The sequence below is a fragment of the Copadichromis virginalis genome, linkage group LG12 (genome assembly GCF_057382275.1).
Source record: "Copadichromis virginalis isolate Kocher_CV1m ecotype Utaka linkage group LG12, C_Virginalis_male_GT1.1, whole genome shotgun sequence".
NCBI lineage: Eukaryota > Metazoa > Chordata > Actinopteri > Cichliformes > Cichlidae > Copadichromis > Copadichromis virginalis.
The window spans coordinates 3950334-3970692 of record NC_140629.1 but is presented as its reverse complement, the minus strand read 5'-3'; the positions used below and the strand labels follow the sequence as shown (position 1 = coordinate 3970692).

Here is a 20359-nt window from a genome sequence, read left to right as displayed (position 1 = left end):
AACTCATAAGCAAGGTTTTTGTTACATTCCAACACACATTTCTCAGAGGAAAAAAGTAAAACAAAAAACAAACAACATTTCCTTCAGCATTCATCAGTGTCTGATGATGCTGAACAAAAGTAAATGGCACGTGTCCGGGTTGAATAAATGCATCATCATCTGATTCACATCATTCAGAAGCAATTTATATGTGATCATTTTTCTCTTAACAGTGATGAGTGTGGATTGTAGTTTTGTGCTGTCACTCAAGGCTTTTGTTGTATTTCTCAGGAGAGCAGCCTCCCTCCTCTATCGCTCCAGTTCTGCTGAAGTCTCAGTTGAAGACACTGGTGGTTGGATCGACTGGTGGGAGTATGACCAGTACTGGAATGGCTTTGGTACGTGTCCATGGCAATCACACAAATTGCTAAGGAGAGAAAATAATACAGATCCTCTTTAGTGTAAGAGTAAACACTGTAGTCACAGAAGTTTTCACCCTAATCCATCCTCTAATCATCACTTTCCCATCTGAAAGACTGCAATGTATTCTAATATTTCTCTTCAAGGCGCTCATGAACCACCTTTGGTTTGGAAAGAGCCTTAAGGACGCAATTAATGCTCCAGTTGTTTATGTCGACTCTGAAAATGCAGTAAAGTTTGAACCCAACTTTGAAAAAGTACGTGTAAATATTCAGTGTATTTAAATGATGCCACAATAAGAAATTCTGCTTTTGTTCCATCTGAATCTCTTCTCCTCTTTGTACTTCGGGATGTAATTGAGGCTCTTAAGAAAAAGGGACACAATCATCAACCAGCAACAAGATTCTACAACGTAGTTAACGCTGTGGAAAAGGAGGAGAGCTGTATCTCTGCATGGTCTGATGAAAGGAAAAAAGGCAAAGCAGCTGGTTACTGAGGCCAAAAGCCAGGGGTGTTAGTTTAATAGCCTGGCTTTAAGGTTATAGATACTCCCGCAGCCACAAAATCACAAAATTGTAGCCAATAGTGTGCATAGTACTTAAAGATCATTAAACAAGATGCTGATTATTCTCACAGTAAACACTGTCCTAATAAGTTTATAGTTCCAGTTCATAATTTTAACTCTTACTAAATGCATGTTTATTTTGGTCATTTTAACCCCACAATAGTCCAAAAGGATCATAAAGTAGAGTACGCTTAGGGTGGCCTGTCTATATCTGGACTTCTGGTTTCAAAAGAAAGAAAACAAAAACAGTTTTAAAACACATAACAAGATGGCCACAGTCACAATGCTCAGGTTAACACATGTAGTATATGTGAAACACACAATCACAGTTAATTAGGATGAATCCAAAACACCAGGGCTGATGTCGCTGTTACAGCCATGTCACTACAGCAAAGCTTACACACTGTAGAGATTTATTCATAACATTATCTTAAATGGTGATACCACAAGGATGTGTGACATCATCTGTGAGACATCAACCTTAAGATTCAGTGACCTTATATTGTTTTTAGAGAACAAAACTTTTCAGTTTTAATATCTGATTTGTTGTGGTTGTGTGTCTAATAACCTAATCTGGCTTAATTATGGTTGAAATAATATTTTTTTATGACATAACTTTTAGTATCTGAGATATAAACATGAAATCATTCGATTTTATGTTGTAAGATGTGAAAGATTTTGTGCTTTCTGTGCTGTGGTGTTTTTTTCTTCTTCTCTGTTCTCAAACTAGGAGCTCAGCCTGGGAGGGGCTCTTTTTTTCTCCTTCTCTTTCCTCATGTTTTGTGTATTTACAGGTTTTTTTCGTACCTCTCTGTCTTCCCACTGTTATGTTGGCACTTATCCGGCACTATCATGAGCACATGCCGGTTGTCTGGCAGCCTTTAAAACAATTTCCCTCGGGAGAAATAAAGTATCATCAATCAATCAATGATGCCAGTTGTCTACAGTAACTGGCAGTACTTACAATTTTAACTAAAGAAGCATGTTGAAATTCCAAATTTTAACTAGCTTGACCACAGAACAGTTTTCCATTTTGCCTCAGTCCATTTTAAATGATCTGTGGCACAGAGAAGATGCAAGTATTTCTGGATCATGTTTACATATGGCTTGTTCTTTGCATGGCAGCGCTGTAATCTGCATTTTCGGATGGCACATTTATTATCCTGGGTCTGTTTTCCCAGTTATTTTATTTTGTTTTTTTAGATTTCTAGTTTGTTAATTGAAATATTCTGTGAGGCATCCAATATTGACTTTTAGTGTTGTCCTTTGCACACATATTCTGTGAGTCTTTTGGTGATGTGCTGTACATGATGAGATATACACAAAGTTTTCACAGTTTTAAACTAATAAACATTATTTTGAAATTGATCCATAATATGTTTTTGCAGATTGGTGACCCTCTGTCCGGCATTACTTCTGAGAAACTCTGCCTCTCTAAGTTGCTCTTTTTATGTGCAATCATGTTACTGACTTGTTGCAAATTATCTTAACTTTTAAATGTTCCTCCAGCTGTTTGTTTTTAGTTCCACTTATTATTTAAACCTTTTGTTGCCCCGACCTAGCATGTTTGCTCCTGCCATCAAAGTCAAAATGAATTGATATTTTTGATAAAATAGTAAAATGTCACATTTTAAACATTTGATATATTGTCTGTGTTTTACTGTTTTATTATTATTTGTTTTCTATGTATTATTATTTATTATTATTAGTTTTCTCATTATTAGAAAAATAATCGATGAATAGCTACCTTACCGTGGCAGGAGGGTTTGTGTGTCTCGGGGATCTAAGGGATGTTGCTGACAGGCTTTTGTCCCTTCTGAGAGAATAAGCTGGCCAAAGCAGGTGATAGAAGCCACTGACATCTAGACAAGTTTCTTTACCATGTATGAAAGTTTTTTGGGTTAATACCCTATGTTGCCGCTAGAGGTCCCCTGTTTCTGTTTTCTGTATGGTAGGTTTATGTAAAGGTATTTAAGGTGGACGCACTCAATGGGCGTCAGGTGTGTTGTTAGTCGGAAGAAGACAAACAGTTTGTGACCGCTGCGCTGTTATGTTAAAATAGATAAACATGAACAAGATAAGTACTACTGTATTTCTAAACATTTTGCTCTTACAGTTTTTTACGTACTGCCGAGTGACTGTCTGCTGCTCCTCAAATACATTTCATTGCAATGTTGACCCTGTGCTAACTTGCATATGACAAATAAAACTGAAACTGAACTGGAGTTATTGGGCTGTTTAATGAATGCATGCATACCAGTGATATCGCGTCACCCCCGTTAACGAACACCTCAGTGGCTTCCAGCTTAGGCTTAGCCTGTATAGACATGCATCATGGAGCGCGGGAACACGCCTAAGCACAAGATCAGTAGCGGCTGGGGTCTACCACTGCAGGCAAGACCCCCAGGTGCAGGCTGTGTGATCCCAGAAATGACATCTGAGATCTCTGTAGAGAAGACTCCAGTCCTACAAACAGTGACGATATGCGGACACTGAACCAGGTCTCTGGTACAGGACCTGGGCTTTTAGGATAAAAGACACAGGGCGACCGACAGTGGAAAAAAAAAGATTACTTGTATCGTTGTAAATATCACTTGTCAATGATAAAGTCCTGCTTATTCCAGATCTCTTAAAATGTGATGCAGATAAATAGTTATTTAGCCCCAGTGACGGTCCTAGCCTGTTTGGCGCCCTGGGCGAACACTCCCCAGAGTGACAGTATGCATAGTTTGTAAATGACTAACAAACAGCCAACACAATTCGTCATACAATGAGAATCGGACAAATCAACAATTCACAATGACTAATTAATATTGTGCTGAACACAGTCCAAAAGATTCAGTGTCTACTGTTTATGATAGTAAACAGTAGACACTGAATCTACAATTAGTAGGCAAGTTTTCACTATGCCTACTAATTAATGTTATCTTGTTGTATTTGTGTCGTAGTCAGTGCCATCCTCTATGCTGTTGCATTCGGGGGCAGCAGGTTGAGGGTCACAGATGCCAACAGACTAAATAAACTGATCCACATGTTGTGGGGGTGGAGCTAGACTCCGTTAGGGTGGTGTCTGAGAGGCAGATGTTGTCCAAGATAAGGACAATCATGGATAATAACTCCCACCCACTCCATGACCTGCTGGCTAGTCACATGAGCACGTTCAGTGAGAGACTGAGATTACCAAAAAGCACCACTGACCGACACAGGAAATCATTCCTGCCTGTGGCTCCCTGTACAACTCCTCCATCTAATACACTGTAAACACTGCAACAGTCACACCCCTTTTTACACGTGCTCTTTCATGGCATATTCTTGCCAATGTTCTTGATATTTATTTAAAATCACCTCTGTTAATTCTTGATATTTATAATTGAGTGGTCTGTATATAATAGTGCTATTTCTTACATGTGTAAAATCTGTAACATAATGTATTGTTTGGAGTTTAGTCTGTTACTGTTGCTATTTTCACAATTTCTTCTTGGAGCAACTGTAACCTACATAATTTCCTTAGGGATTAATAAAGTATTCTGATTATGATTCTGATTGTTTCAGGATGACCTGCCATGGTCCAATCACACATCTGCTTACTTGTATCTTTTGCACCCCATGACTTTGAACTTTTCCTGTCCATCTTCCATTGGTTTTAATGTTGCACTCCAGTATGAACACCCATCCCCCAACCCGAGGATCACCACAACATAACCTAACAGACCTGCACCTTAGTTCACAGATTCACTTTGTCTAGGGTTTATTTCTGGGATTTCGCACAACCCAGGATTCAAATCATGAGTAGATAATGGGCTTGGATTTACAACATTATGAATGAAATGTGCTCTATTTGGAAGCAGCCGGTCCCCTTTCGACAGGTTGTGTGTGAGATTTTAAATCATCAAACTGTAAATTATAAATTTTAAATTGTTATTGATCCCTTTACTCCTGGTCCTAAAGTGTATATTTATTTTCTTACTCTTCTTATTTTTATTGTTTGTTTACTTGCACTGCTGTAACTGGAGCCTCGTCTCGTCTCTCTATTGGACTGTATGTAGCGGAGATGACAATAAAGTTTACTTTCACTTCAGTAGCGAGGGCTCTCGCGCTCACTTTTCGCGTATAGAATTTCGAAAAACGTCGGTTCAAATTACAAGTCTGTATCATGATGTCTGGTGTTTTCGTGTTTTTTGGTTTGTTTTTATTTTGTTTTATTTTGCGAGTTGGTTATTAGATGCTGCTCCAGCCAGCCAGAGAATCCCCCGCCGCCCCGCCCTCTCCTCCCTGTGCCGCAAGCAGCAGGCGCACCTCGCAAACGGAGGGCGCCCTTACTCCCAGCAAATGGGTGATAGAAAACCGATCGGTGCCTGTACCATTCCCCATATGCGCTGGCATGACGCCGGGGCAGCATGAGTACGAGCATTTTTTTTTTTTTTTGCCGATGCCCGTGATGCCGCTCCCCACCACGATGCCGCCCCGGGCAACCGCCCGTATCAAAAACCGCTACTGATGATGGTTGTGTTGACAAATTTGTCCAAATCTGAAGCTAACAAAGTACATTTAAGCTAAATACAGTTCACATAGGTTTCAATTTAAATACAAAATATTGTTTCAGTTTTTATTTAACCTCAAGTTTAGTTTTAAATTGCAGTTAACTGCATTTTCGCACTTGAATTTTTATTTCAGTTTTAGACCAAATATATTTCTTCATATTTGAGCAGTGCTGACAGATACCCGAACATTCAGCTGCACTTAATATTAGTCCAACTGAAGATCATAATTTACCACTTCACCACCCACTCTGGTCAGTGAACCAACATCACTGACCAGAGACTAAAAGTCACAATCTTGATGCAAAGTATTTATGGTTTGGGTGAGGAAGACCAGTGCGTGGCTCATGAACAGCGAACAGTAGGAGGTCGATAAAGCAGCGATAAGAGCCGTCGATGTTATTCGATCCTTTTGCAGTGGGACAACGACGTGCACACTATCCCTGGTGGGATCAAGCACATGGAGGAAAAGGCTGAGGTAAGAAAAGTCCACCCAGTGTCTTGCAGAGATGAGCAAAAAACATCAGGGCTACCGGTGTTCTGACAAAACGTCCTACACACCGGGAGCAGCTACCTCTGCTTACCACAAACACACGTCTCCGTTGCGTTGTGCCTATCAGTACCCACACAGCGGATATATGTGCGCAATACATCGCTGTGCTGTCTGGGAAATCAACAAGCGGTTAACTTTCGGAGGAAGTGAATTACCGACGGTTACGCAGAGAAGAAAGCAGCGATGCCTGAGTCAACCGAGCACGTGGAAGAGGCAAATACGTCTCCTATGTGCCCCCCCAACGAGGACATTCAGGGAAAGGACGTTAAGAGCGCAAAAACCAGAGCAAAACGAAAACGCCTGGCCAAAGTTCTCGGATTAGTAGCAGTTGGCTTTGTAGCAGGTGCTCTAGTAGCTGGTCCACTAGCTGGTTATAATTGGTATCGGAAGGGTAGAAGTGAGTGTAAGGACACCAGTGCTAATTGCCCTTTCTCAAAAGCTGCTGTGGCCGCAGACTCCTGGAATTGTTCAGAGATTGGACGGTGAGTAACATTTTAAACTTCGGACACATTTTCGTTTTTCGCATTACATATAATATTATGCACTGTTCCAAATGCAAACTTTAGCGCTAAAACGTCTTTGAAAACTGCATGACAGCGTCTCATCATGGAAGTGTGCGGTTATGTCACCCCCCCCCCCCCCTTTTTTTTTTTAAATAAAAGTCAAAATTCGGTGTGATCTGTATAAAATCTTCATGCCATTTCCCTACTAAATGATTTATTGGTCAAAACGGAGAAAAAGCCGTATTACGTAGAAACTATGATTCTTACAGATGTGGTGTGTATTGTCAACAGAAAGTACGGTATTTAAAGAGATGGGGGTGGCTGTAGCTCAGGTAGTAGAGCTGGTCAACTACTAACTGGAAGGTTTTTGGTTTGATATATATATATATATATATATATATATATATATATATATGAGATAGACAGACAGACCAACCAACCAATCTTCTTCAGATAGATTTATTCTCTCTTCTTGGACACAATATCTGTATTACAGTGAGGTCTTAATTGGAGACATTTAAAGAAGTAACCCCTCTCCAGGTTTTAACTGTCTGACATTTGTTGAAAGGTAACCAGGCCTTTTTCAGATGATGCTTTCCAATATGCGGAAATGCCAAAGTTGCACCAATATTTAAACCTACTATCAGTTTTAACAGGGCTGATTTCTGTGTCATATGCTCGCAAGCGTAGTATTCTTGCATCACTTTCAAACATTTTCTTTCTAAGTTCCTGGAACCAGATGCTCAGTGGTACTTTTATGCAGTTGGATACTTTGTTTTAAAAGTGACTGCAATAATGGTTTATCCCCGCGAATAGCCGGGAGCGGGACATGAACTTCAGCCTGATCTATTTCTCTGAACTGTTTCAGGAACATTCTTCAGAAAGGCGGCTCTGCAGTAGATGCTGCCATTGCTGCGCTGTTGTGCACCTCCATCATCAACCCACAGTGCGCGGGCATCGGAGGCGGTGTCATATTCACTGTGATGGACAGCTCTGGTAGCAAGACACCCTTGCTCCTCTTAGCTCAACCCCGCTGGGGTTTAACATAATAATATGTCATCTTTTCAAAGGTAAAGTGAAAATCATCAACTCCAGAGAGACTGTCCCCAGAAATGTGAACTCTGACCTGCTTAAGTTGTGTCGTAAAACCACAGAGTGGACCATGGAGTGGCTGGAAGGTGGGTTGTTTTTCTGCCATAATGCTAATATTTATAATGGTTTAGTCTAATCTGCTCTTGGACTCACCTTTATGACACAGCCTCATTCCTCATTCCTCAAGAAAGAGAAACTGGGATAATAAAAAAGAAAAGAAAAAAAGAGATAAAGCAAACCACTACAGAGGGTTTGTGTCATGGTCCTGCGGCCATGACTCAGTGACTTTGTGTTTATGTTCTTTATTGTTATTATTCTCTTTATTATTCTTGGGCTGTTTTGGGATGGTTTGTGTTTTGGGATTTTAGATACTGGGTTTTGGGTTTGTGCTCCCTCTATTGGTCCCTGGTGTTAGTGTTCCCCTGTCTCGTCAGGTTAATCAGGTCCAGCTGTTTCCCCCACCTGTGTGTGATTTCCCAGTGTCTCTTTGTGTACTTATAGTGTGTGTTTTCCTCTGCTCCTCGTCGCGTCGTCTGTGTTCATACCTGGTGTAATCCCCTGCGTGCTTTCCCTGCTGTTCTCCCTTCATGTTCAGGTTTGCCACTCCCTTCGTGTAGTTTCTCCCAGTTTAGTTCGTCCTTAGTTCTGTTTTGCCATCTCCACTTTATGTTCAGTATTGTCAATAAATCACCTTCACATCTGAGTAAGTGCTGCATCTGAGTCCTCCTTTCCAGTCTTCACACGGCCGCTGCCCCGGACCGTGACAGTTTGGCTGTCGGCAGTTATTCAAGACAATGAGTCGGTGTCGTATATGACACTATCAGAATAATCTAGCATAAATTAAAACCATGAAACACATGCTCCTTAGTTTCAGAAGCAACCAGAGAGATTGAAGTAGTTTCTTTCTCCAAACAGGTCTTAACAGGTCTTTTTCCAGACTGGTCTTAACAAGTCTTTCTCCAAATTATGCACAAGATGTAACACAAAAGTTCTAAAGGTGTAGCCAGTTATTTGCAGAGGTATTTTTTACATTCTGCACCTTAGTCTGTAAGACAAACTCAAGATGTGAAGGATCATACCTACTTTTTATCATCTGGGATAGGGCTCTTGTCACCAAAGAAGCGAAGGAAAGAGACAGCATGACAGGTATCCTCCTCCTCACCTCTAACCTCATCTCCTGAAATAAAGTCAGGGCTCTAACACACTAAGGAATGCATAACCATTATTATTTAATTACTGTAAGCAGATTAGACATGGAGCGCTTCCAACTCCAGGCAGTCAACGAAAAACCAGCTAAACAACAACAGCTGGTTATAAGCTAACATTAAAGCAGGCTTGAGTTTCCTGTTTATGAAAGTGGGACAAACTGGGACAAAACAGTTGGACAAAAGAACAAAACACTAAAGACAGGACCCTCAGATGAGACAGAGACGGACTGGACACAAAGAAAGTCCTGGGTCCTTTTTGTCATATCTTTCATTTCATGGTGCATCCGATGTGTTTTTTTTTTCTTGGTCAAAGGTTTGAACTGCAGGCAGGTCATTTTAACACCCAGGTACTTCTACTGTGAAACCATGCTATTGTAATAGATACAGTATGCACGGTCTTGCTGATGTCAACTCGATGGGAGCGTAAGTTGTTCTAAGACCTGTGTACACCTTTCAGCACTGATGGTGCATTGCCAGATGTGCAAGCAGCCAATTCCATAGGCAGTAATGTAATCACCTTCAAATGTTTTGAATTGAGTGGTGATAACAAGCTGCAAAAACAGCAGCACTTGTTAAAGCCCTTTACTGTTTAGCCCAGAGGATGCAGGATCCACATTTTCTAACAAACAAACAAACAAACAAACAAACAAACAAATTTGTCAGACATTAGAACAGTTCTCCACTTTGCCTCAGTCCTTTTTAAGTGAGCTTTAGCCCAGAGAAGACAGCTGCATTTCTGGATCATGTTCATGTATGACTTTCTTTTTTGCATGATAGAGAATTTAAATTTGTGGATGGCACACTGAACCATGAAAAACTAAGTACATGCTTACTGTTGTGGCGAGGTGGTCAGGGGGTGTTATGATTAAAATGCAACAGCGCCACCTAGGGGAATTTCAACCCTAGGAAATATAAAGAGAGTGTGTTTTCAGACTAAACAAAAGAATTACATAGGCTTGAAGAGACATTGCTGAGGCAAATTGGTTCCAGTATTAAATACATTTTACAAAAAAAGGGTTAATAAGCAATTGCAGCCCAGAGCACAATGAAAGTTGACTGTGGCACGGCCTCAATAGTGTCCTCAAGTGTCCTATTATTTTACATTTCCACCAAATTATGTGTGTGTGTTTTAACAACAAAGAGAAATATAAAATTAATGATTTCTAAACTCAAAATAACCCGTAACCACACAGCTCTTTACATACTTTAGAATTTAGTCTGTGCAATACTACAAATTTTTGGATTCAAAGATTCAAGAAAGTGTTTATTTTCATGTGTACAGAAGGAATAGCATTTCTATGTGCAAAATGAACTTAGTGTGCAAATTGTCCTTATATGCAAATTGCAGTTGAGGTAGGTCAGCTGTTCAGGTGTCCGACAGCAGTGGAAGAAGGAGTTAGTGAGTCGAGATGTTCTGGATTTCACACTCCTAAACCTTCGTCTCGAGGGCAGAAGTGTGAACAGTCCATGTTGAGGGTGTGTGGGGTCTCTAAGGATGGAGGCAGCTCTCCTCTGGACTCTGCGATGGTAGATGCTCTGCAGAGAGGGCAGCGGGGTCCTGGTGATCTTCTCCGCAGTTGTTATCACTCTCTGCAGGCGCTTGTGGTCCATAGCAGTAGTGCTGCCGTACCATGCAGTGATGCAGCTGGTCAGTGTGCTCTCCACGGTGCAGCTATAGAAGCTGCTGAGGATCTTGGCTAACATCCCAAATTTCCTCAGCCTCCTCAGGAGGCTTCTTGACCAGCTGTGTGGTGTTCAGTGTCCAGGTGAGGTCTTCACTGATGTGAATGCCCAGGTACCTAAAGCTGCTCATCTGCTTTGTTTTATCAGTGTTGAGGGTGAGGTTATTGTCCTCACACCATGACACCAGACCGGCCACCTCTCTTCTATAAGCCGCTTCGTCCCCTCCAGTGATGCGACCGATCACTGCAGTGTCATCTGTGAACTTCAAAATGATGTTGTCTTTGTTGGAGGCGACACAGTCGTGGGTGTACAGGGTGTAGAGGGTGGGGCTGAGGACGCAAACTTGTGGGACGCCAGTGTTTGTGGTAATGCTGACTGAAGTCCTGTTGCCGATCCTGACAGAGGCCTGCCAGTGAAAAAGTCCTGTAGCCAGTCACATAGGGTGGGGTGCAGGCCGAGTGTAGACAGTTTGTGGATGAGTTTGTGAGGGATGACTGTGTTGAAGGCGGAGCTACAGTCAGCAAAGAGTACCCTGATGTAGGAGTCATTATTTTCCAGGTGGGAGAATGAATAGTGAAGGGCAGCAGCGATGGCGTCTGACGTGGACCTGTTGGCCGGTAGGCATACTGCAGGGGGTCCAGAGTGTCTGGAATATTGCTCTTAATGTGTCCTTGGGCAAGACACTTCACCCTACTGGTGGTGGTCAGAGGGCCCGGTGGCGCCAGTGTCCGGCAGCCTCGCCTCTGTCAGTGCGCCCCAGGGTGGCTGTGGCTACAATGTAGCTGCCATCACCAGTGTGTGAATGTGTGGATGACTGGATATGTAAAGCGCTTTGGGGTCCTTAGGGACTAGAAAAGCGCTATACAAATACAGGCCATTTACCATTTAATGTAGGCCAGCACCACTCTCTCAAAACACTTTGCAATGATTGGAGTGAGTGCAACTGGTCTGTAGTCATTTAGGCAGGTGGCTGGGCTTTTCTTGGGGAGATGGATGATAGTTGTGGTCTTGAAGCATGTGGGAACTATGCTCCGACTGAGGGAAAGGTTAAAGATGGAGGTGAGAACATCAGCCAGCTCGTTAGCACATGCTCTAAGGGCCCGTCCAGGGATGTTGTCTGGTCCTGCTGCCTTGCGGTGGTTGATCTTCCTCAGGACCTTGTGCACTTGGTCTGTTGAGACCGCTGGCGGGGGAGAGGGTCGGGTAATCTGGGGGTTCTGGAAGGTCTTGGAGGTCTAGAGGTTCTGGGAAATATGGGAGGTGTGGAGGATCTGGGAGGTCTGGGGGGTCTCAAAGCAGGTGTAAAGCGGGTTGAGATCCTCCAGCAGACCACCTGTGGAGCTGATGGTGTTGGTGGTGGCCCTATATTCTGTGATGTGCCTTGCCACATCCGCCTGGGGTCAGCAGAAGAATAGAAGTACTGCCTCTTAGCTGCTGTAATGGCTTTCCTCAGTGTGTACTTCACAGCTTTGTACTCCATCTCATTGCCTGATCTGAATGCAAGAGAGCGAGTACGCAGCATGTGTCGTACCTGACCGTTGATCCAGGACTTCTGGTTGGGGAACTTTCTGATTTGTGTAGACAGCTTGCCAGGATGCTGTCCATCTTTCCCATTTTCTGGTCCCCAGGACAAATCTTAACTTTCCTCACAAGTCCATCTTTATCAGTCATTGTTTCTAATTTGGCTAATCTTCACTCGTTCTGTGGCAGATTATCTGTCTATGGAGGTTAAGCTGGAAATCTTGTGAGATCTTGTGAGGCCAGAGACACAGGCTGCTGTGGATGCACATGTCCCTGTCCCTTATGTTGCTGTCAGCAGAGTACAAAAGACCTTCCTGCATTACTTCCTGATTGTCTATAGTGTGTTGACTTTGACCTATGGGATGGACAGCAATACGAGGAGTATTTATTATAGCAGTTCACTTGTGGCGGACATAAAATAAATAAATAAAGAAAATAGAAATTAAAATATGTGTGAGGTAAATGGATCAAGAAAAGAAAGGGGGCTCCAGACACCATTTATTTAAAGGGTCCAGAGTTCTGTGCTACACTCCTGCACACAGGCTGCATAAACAGTAAGAAAAGTAAGTATAAGATGCTAAATGCTTCTTTAGGCCAGAAATAGTGTAAATATGTAAATGTAGTGAAATAAACTAAAAGTAAGTGTAGGATGCAAAATGTTATCTCTAACACAATCAGTTACAAACAGACACACATTTAAAAATTACAGTGTTTCCCTCTGAAATGGAGCAGAATAGAATAGATTATTTACAAAGCACCAAATTATAACAAATGTCATCTCAGACCATTAAAGGTCAGGACCTTACAGTTTACTCAAAACACGAGTAAATGTATGTGTGACTTTCCAGCCCTGACTACCCATTATCTGTCTAACCAGATAGCAGATGGATTGGGGTTCCTGGGGAAATTCGAGGTTATGAAGCGGCACACCGGCTTTATGGGAAGTTGCCGTGGGCCGACCTCTTTCAGCCGACCATCAAATTAGCCAGAGGAGGATTCCCTATTCCTCACTACCAAGGTCAACACATCCCACGCATTGGCAACACGTCACTACGGTATGAAATACACCAACAATGTGATTTCAAAAATACAAATGAATGTTTTAGGCGATCGTGGCTCAAAGAGTTGGCAGTTCGTCTTGTAACCGGAAGGTTGCCGGTTCGAGCCCCAGCTCGGACAGTCTCGGTCGTTGTGTCCTTGGGTAAGACACTTCACCCGTCGCCTACTGGTGTTGGCCAGAGGGGCCGATGGCGCCAGTGTCCGGCAGCCTCGCCTCTGTCAGTCTGCCCCAGGGCGGCTGTGGCTACAATGTAGCTGCCTCCACCAGTGTGTGAATGTGAGAGTGAATGAATAGTGGTGTTGTAAAGCGCTTTGAGGGCCCCGAAAAGCGCTATATAAATGCAATCATTATTATTATTATTTCACTGTCTTTGTGTTTTAGGGAGTTATATTTAGATAAAAATGGGAACCTGCTTAAGACCGGTGATACTGTGAAATTTGAGAAACTGGCTGACACTTTGGAGACGATTGCAAACGAGGGACCAGATGTGTTTTACAACGGAACAATAGCAAAGAATTTAATCAGTGACATACAGAAAGCAGGTATTATCAGACGGGATTCATCCTGCTCTCTTTTCTGAACATTTTCTGTTTGCCAGGCACAATGATCTAATTACAAATTAACAAATCGATTCGTTCTGTAAAAATCTACCATGATCACTGTGTGCTACACTCTGATCTGTCTGGATCCATTCAAAGTCTTGATTATGAAATGCGTTGTGTTCATTTTTGCTCAACAAAATCATTTGTTTTAATGTTTTTGCTCAGGAGGAACACTCACACTGGAGGACTTGGCATCGTATCAAGCTAATGTGACTGATGCGTGGAATATTTCTCTGGGAGATTACCGGATGTACTTCCCTCCGCCTCCTTCAGGAGGAGCCATCCTCAGCTTCATCCTCAACACCATGAAAGGTTCCTGATTGTTGCTTCTAGCATGTGGAGATGATCCTTATCAATCTTTACAAATGTGATACACTAGAAATGGATGTTTTAAATAAAAAACAAACAATTATTTATATTTTCAGGATACAAAATGGAATCAGAACCTAACACGACTGATGAAAAGATTTTGTTTTATCACCGTTATATTGAAGCTTTAAAATTTGCCAATGGATTAAAGAAACATATCAGAGATCCAAACTTCAGCTCGGATAAAGTAAGTATCTGAAAATCCTACAGATTTGCACCTGCTTTGTTGCATATAGTATGATTATATTTAAGTGACTAAACGAGTAAATGTAGCAACACCACATCAGCCTCTGCTCTGCCTGAACCCTGTGCTCCACCCCGCCTGCAGCTCATCCACAAACCACATCCCACCACAGTCGGTTTATGCACATTGATAATGAGTTGAGGTCTGAAGTTTTTTGTAATATCTCTGAGCATTGCACAGTTGGACTTTGGGTTAATTTGCTGGGGTGAGCTTGCGACTTTGCAAGTCGCTGGTTGAAGATGCTTCTGCTGTGTCTGTCACCAGCAGCGTCAGTGATGCATCAATGATCAAAATTCTGTTAATATTTGGCTGTAAATTGTTAATTTTCTTGATATCAATGTATTTTCTGTAATGTGCTTATTTAATTATGGGTCTTAATTCTCTGTATTTCACACAGATGGCAAAGAATTTGACAGAGGATAGCTTTGCCAACCACATACGGAGCTTGATCAGCAGCGACAAGACTCACGATCCCCAGTATTACGGCAAAAACTCATATCTGGACAGCATCGGCACCACACATGTATCTGTGCTGGCTGAAGATGGATCTGCTGTGTCTGTCACCAGCAGCATCAACGATGAGTCAGTACCTGCATCATTCTGTTTCACTGTTAGAAACCAGCTGACTTTTCCACAACACAGTGTCACAGGGTTTAGACCTAGTTCATTTAATGTTTACTCTTTACAGATTTGGGTCCAATGTCCTCTCTTCAAGCACTGGAATCATCCTCAACAACCATCTAAATGACTTCTGTGGTCGAGCTCATAACATCTTTCATGGTAAGGGATCAGCAGGATTCCTTCTGAATTTAATATTTATTAACAAATATTCTGGACCTCAGTTCTGATTTGTATAGTGCTAATTCGCAGTTGTACTTCATCTTCATCTTTACTTCAACTAACGTGTTTAGCATGGTTAATATCAGCGGTCCCCAACCTTTTTTGCGCCACGGACCGGTTTATGCCCGACAATATTTTCACGGACCGGCCTTTAAGGTGTCGCGGATAAATACAACAAAATGAAACTAGTACCGGTACCGAAAAAAAGAAGATTTATTCATAACACACGTGAAAAGACCCAGGAAAACCGAGTTAACGGTAAAAACAATAACAAAATAACGCTGACGACCGATAAAAACCCTGAAAACTATACATTTCACACCTGAGCCTCAACTCTCGCGGCCCGGTACCAAACGACTCACGGACCGGTCCAAGGCCCGGGGGTTGGGCACCGCTGGTTAATATAACATATACTTTATAAATATGCATGTTTGTACATGTTAGCATGTTGGGGGGCAAATATAAGAAATTTGAAAGAAAAACAACAACACCTCAGGAAACTGCACACCATGAATTATTAATCTAAGAGTACCAAACAAAAGCACCATTGAGGAAATGAGCGCAGAAAATTGCATTTCATAATTCATTGTGACACCTTGTCATCTGACAATTGATGAAAACAATCAACAAAACTGCCAAACTGAAGCACATCATGTAAATTTGGATTAAAATGCCATTTTCCATTTAATGCCATAGCCTACTGAAATGTTTTGAATGTTCAAAAACAGGCACAGTTGAGCTCTGAGTGAACTTCTATAAACACAAATTACACGAGCTCTCTAAATCTGTCCTGTCTTCCTCACCTCACTCTTCAGCTGGTCACAGCAGATGACTGCCCCTCTGTGAGCCTGGTGCTGTTGGAGGTTTCTTGCTGTTAAAAGTGAGTTTTTCCTTCACACTGTCATTAAGTACCTGCTCACAAGGGGCTCGTCTTATTGTTCAGTTTTGTCTCTACTGAAGTGGGTTAACCTTATAATATAAATGTGCTGTTGTGATTTAACAGTATATGGATATTTATATTCATTTATACTGTATATAGATAGGGCAGCACGGTGGCGCGATGTTGCCTTATAGCAAGAAGGCCCTGAGTTCGATCCCACCTCCTGTGGGGAGCTTGCATGTTCTCCCCATGTTTGTGTGAGTTCTCTCTGAGTACTCTGGCTTCCTCCCACAGTCCAAAGACATGCAGTTAGTAGGGTTAGGCTAATTGGTGATTCTAAATTGCCCATAGTTGTGAATGTGAATGGTTGAGTGTCTCTCTGTGTTAGCTCTGCATCAGGCTAGCGACCTGACCAGGGTTTAACCTGCCTCTCACCCTATGATAGCTAGGATAGGCTCCACTGCCCCCGCAATCCAGGTATGAAAATACTGCAAGAAAATACAGTCACTGATTTATGTATGAAACATTTGTATGAATGATTTATGCTCAAATATGTGTGTACAGACTGGTTTCTGCTTTCTAGTTTCGCCGTTCAAGGTCTTTGTTGTATTTCTCAGGCGAGCGGCCTCCCTCCAATATGGCCCCTTCTGTGCTGAAGTCTCCGTTGAAGACGCTGGTGATTGGAGGGTCTGGTTCTGAAATGATTCCACCGGCTGTGGCCTCGGTACGTATGCATGGTACACACAAAGGTGCCGTTACATATTAAATAAAATAAATTCATGTGGACCGATGCCCGTCTTTGCTGTTAAAGGTTGCATCACAGTAAGAGGACTCTTCACCCTAATTTATCCTGTAATCATCACATTCTCACCTCATAGATTTATTTTTTCTCTCCAAGGCGCTCATGAACCACCTTTGGTTTGGAAAGAGTCTTAAGGAGGCAATTGATACTCTGGTTGTTCTTGTAGACTCTCAAAGTGAAGTAACACTTGAATCCAAGCTTGAAAAGGTAATTTATTCAGTGTATTTAAATGATAAATTAATAATTTCTACAGGTTTTGTTCCATCTGAGTCTCTCTCCTCTTTGCTCTGCAGGATGTAGTTGATGGTCTTGAAGCTCTGGGACATAAAGTAGCAAAATTCTACAACACAGTTAACGCTGTGGAAAAAGCGGGCAACTGTATCTCTGCGTGGTCTGATAAAAGGAAAAATGGTGAAGCAGCTGGTTACTGAGACCAAGACTCTGTGATGTCAGTTATACAGCATGGCTTTAAGGTTATGATAGCAGAGCTGGACATGGCATATTATGTTTAAGTGGAAGCTAGCGAGCTAACTTCCTGCTAACTTCTAACTCTGTTGAATTTAATAAATTCTGTTTTCATGGATGCCTGGAAGTTAAACTTAATTGTTACACCTGGTAGAGCAGAACACTGATCATCTTATTAAAGATGAAAGAATTTAGACAGTTTGTAACTCTCAGTGATGCCACAGTGATCGTTTGACTGTGGGACCCAGAAACGGTTAATGACGTCAAACTTAAAGACCTGATAACTATTTCAAACTATTTACAGAACACCAATAGGAAAGGATGGTTTTGTTTCTTGTTTTTTATAATTTTTGTGCTTTTGAGTGTTTGCCTTAGAAAATGCAGTTTTTACTGTTTCTTCCCTCAGTAAACATAAACAACGATTCAGGAAAAAACATTACATATATTTTTTTATCATGACTCTAGTTTTACGTGGCCTATCAACACAACATACAGTTTTAACACAAAAGTGAAGACTCAGGGTTGTCTTGGGTTGTTGCTATGTCATCTTAAATTGGTCATGTGATTGGTTTATCATGGCTATTTTTCCTCAGCAAATCAGCAGCACTTGTGCGATTGTTTCACCCTGGAGACCGCTTCGACTGTCTGAGTGTTGAAAATATTATTTAAATCCCAAATTTAATGCAAAATAGTGCAAAGACAGCATGATAGAATTTTTTTGAGAAATTGATATATCGGCCTTGATTTTATACAGTCAATATGATCTATTATATTCTTTTATCATAGAATATATAAAAACAAGGACACCGCTTTCAGGTTGAAATGTGAAGCCTGTGTCTGTTTCTTCAACCTGCATCAGGCCAGCAGGAAGAGACTGACCGCAGAAATCTTTGGTTATATGAAAGATTGTTGGAAAAAGAGCTACAATTCACATTTTCAAGTCTCATCAAATTCATGTTTACTTTGTAAATTTTAGCCCACTGGATTGTCCAGAAGTGAGAGAAAGTAAGGTCCACTTTAGGACAGCCCTAAGTTATCTATCAATTGATTTGTAGCTTAAACAAATAAACAAAACCAAAAACAGTTTGGAGTCCTACAACAGCAGTGCAGTTACTGTTACAGGCATGTCAGCATTAACAAAACTAGATCTCACAGACTGTTCGAGCCAAACAGAAAGGTCAGGTTTTTATCTGAATATTATACACCACATTTAAATGCTTTTCAATATTAGGTTTTTTTCTTCAGTTTGCATATTAAGATTCTTTGCTCAGTTCATCCTGTTATTGTTTTGCTGTTATAAAGTGTGGGTAATTCTGCTGATGTGCTCAGGGTTAAAGTTAATCAGACAAACAGTTTGTGAAGCAACAGTTTTCTTTTTATAGTTGTTTAATGTGTTTTATTGACAGGAATAGACAACCCGGACTTGAACTGAAAATGTTTTATTTTGACAGTTTTGTGTACAATAAATTCCTTTCTTCAGTGTTTAATGTCTGCCTAGTTTTCATTATTGGATTTCATCCAGGCTGCCTTTTGGAAATCACGAGTCAGAAACTTTATGTTCTGCGGAGATGACAGAAGCTTATAGAAAACAATTGCTTTCAAAACACACAGGTCACGTAATTCTGACAAAATCTGAAGTTTTGGTGCACTTCACCCCAGTTCCAACAGGTGGCGCACCTGCGGCTTCAAGGTTCTGCCAGGCGCCAGAATTCACATTTTTATCAACTGGAGTGATTTGTAATAATTTAATCATTACTGCTTTAATTTATTAAACACACATGTGTAAAAGAAAACAATACCCTCTCTCTGACCTGAATTTGAAGCGTAATCAAATCAATATTATATAGATAAATATCCTACTCTGATAATCCTGGCTTACAGATTGGAGAAAGCAAGATACTGCCGGGTGAGCTCCATTCACTCATATAAGCAGAGAGAGAGACACACCAAGCTGCAAACTCATAAAAATATCTCAATAAAAAAATGTCATCCTCACTATATACACACTATATTTGTACTGTAGATAAGAAAAGCTAGAAAAACACATCCATTATTTTCAGGTGATCGATTTCGTAACAGTTTTCATAACAGATTCGTTTTTTCTTTTCTTTTAAAGAAAATTCTTGCTGATGCTTCTGGTGTGAATATCTGATAAACAACACAAGGCAGGTTTACTATAACCAAAGCTCATGTCACTGTTACAAGATATACAACATTCACAGCAGTATAAATTTTAAAAAGGTTTCTTCATGTTTCAGAAGTCGCTCAGCAGAGGATGATTCGAGTCAGCATGCATGAAGTGGACTGTTACAACTGATCAGAATTAGTCCATCAAAATATAATACATGTCAACTTTTTATAAAGAAGGAAAACACATTTAATGTTAAATTGACTAAAAATAAAACCAAATTCTATTCCAGCTTCTAGCTTTGTTCTACTGTGTAAGTAAAGCAAACCTGATGACAGGAACTCCCAGAAAATGTAAAAAAACATCCAAATTTTGAGCGCTTTGAGCAAAAAATAAAGCTCAAAACCAACTGTGTGGTTTTTACAGTAAATGTAGTAATGTTACCCACAGATGTATTTGGGGCTCACTTGTGAGGGATGGCAAGGATTCTATTAAATTATAATAGAATCTATCTATAATAATCCTTATGTGTTGGAGTGTAAATGGCACTTTTCTAGTCCCTAAGGACCTCAAAGTGCTTCACACTACATTCAGTCATTCACACACTGGTGATGGCAGCTACATTGTAGCCACAGCTGGGGCGCACTGACAGAGGCGAGGCTGCCGGACACTGGCGCCACCGGGCCCTCTGACCACCACCAGTAGGCAAACAAGGTTAGTATCTTGCCCAAGGATATTTGGCATGCAGTCAGGAGGCAGCCTGGGATCGAACCACCGACCTTCTGATTAGTGGCTGACCTGCTCTGCCACCTGAGCTACAGCCACAGTAGAGTGTATACTGTTGACTTTAAAGAGTTACTGGCAAAGTTACACTAATCATAGCCCAAAAGGTTGATTCTGTTCATCT

The 20359-nt window shown here is 41.3% G+C and overlaps 1 protein-coding gene across 1 annotated transcript; it reads left to right on the top strand.

Moving 5' to 3' along the window:
* The first annotated feature begins 6235 nt into the window (after positions 1–6235).
* Positions 6236–18806, top strand: LOC146696310 (glutathione hydrolase 5 proenzyme-like). The gene is made up of 12 exons (XM_085474399.1): positions 6236–6537; positions 7427–7554; positions 7629–7736; positions 12940–13117; positions 13504–13664; positions 13890–14036; positions 14150–14280; positions 14735–14919; positions 15026–15117; positions 16675–16781; positions 16956–17066; positions 17153–18806. The coding sequence occupies exons 1-12, from the start codon at positions 6239–6241 to the stop codon at positions 17288–17290; spliced, it is 1785 nt and encodes a 594-aa protein (XP_085330525.1). The 5' UTR covers positions 6236–6238; the 3' UTR covers positions 17291–18806.
* Positions 18807–20359: the final 1553 nt, after the last annotated feature.

Coding starts and splice junctions, on each gene's coding strand:
- LOC146696310 (XM_085474399.1), top strand. CDS start 6,239: ATGCCTGAGTCAACCGAGCACGTGGAAGAGGCAAATACGTCTCCTATG. Junction 14,037..14,149: donor CATCCTCAACACCATGAAAG/GTTCCTGATTGT, acceptor TTATATTTTCAG/GATACAAAATGGAATCAGAA. Junction 14,920..15,025: donor ACCAGCAGCATCAACGATGA/GTCAGTACCTGC, acceptor TACTCTTTACAG/ATTTGGGTCCAATGTCCTCT.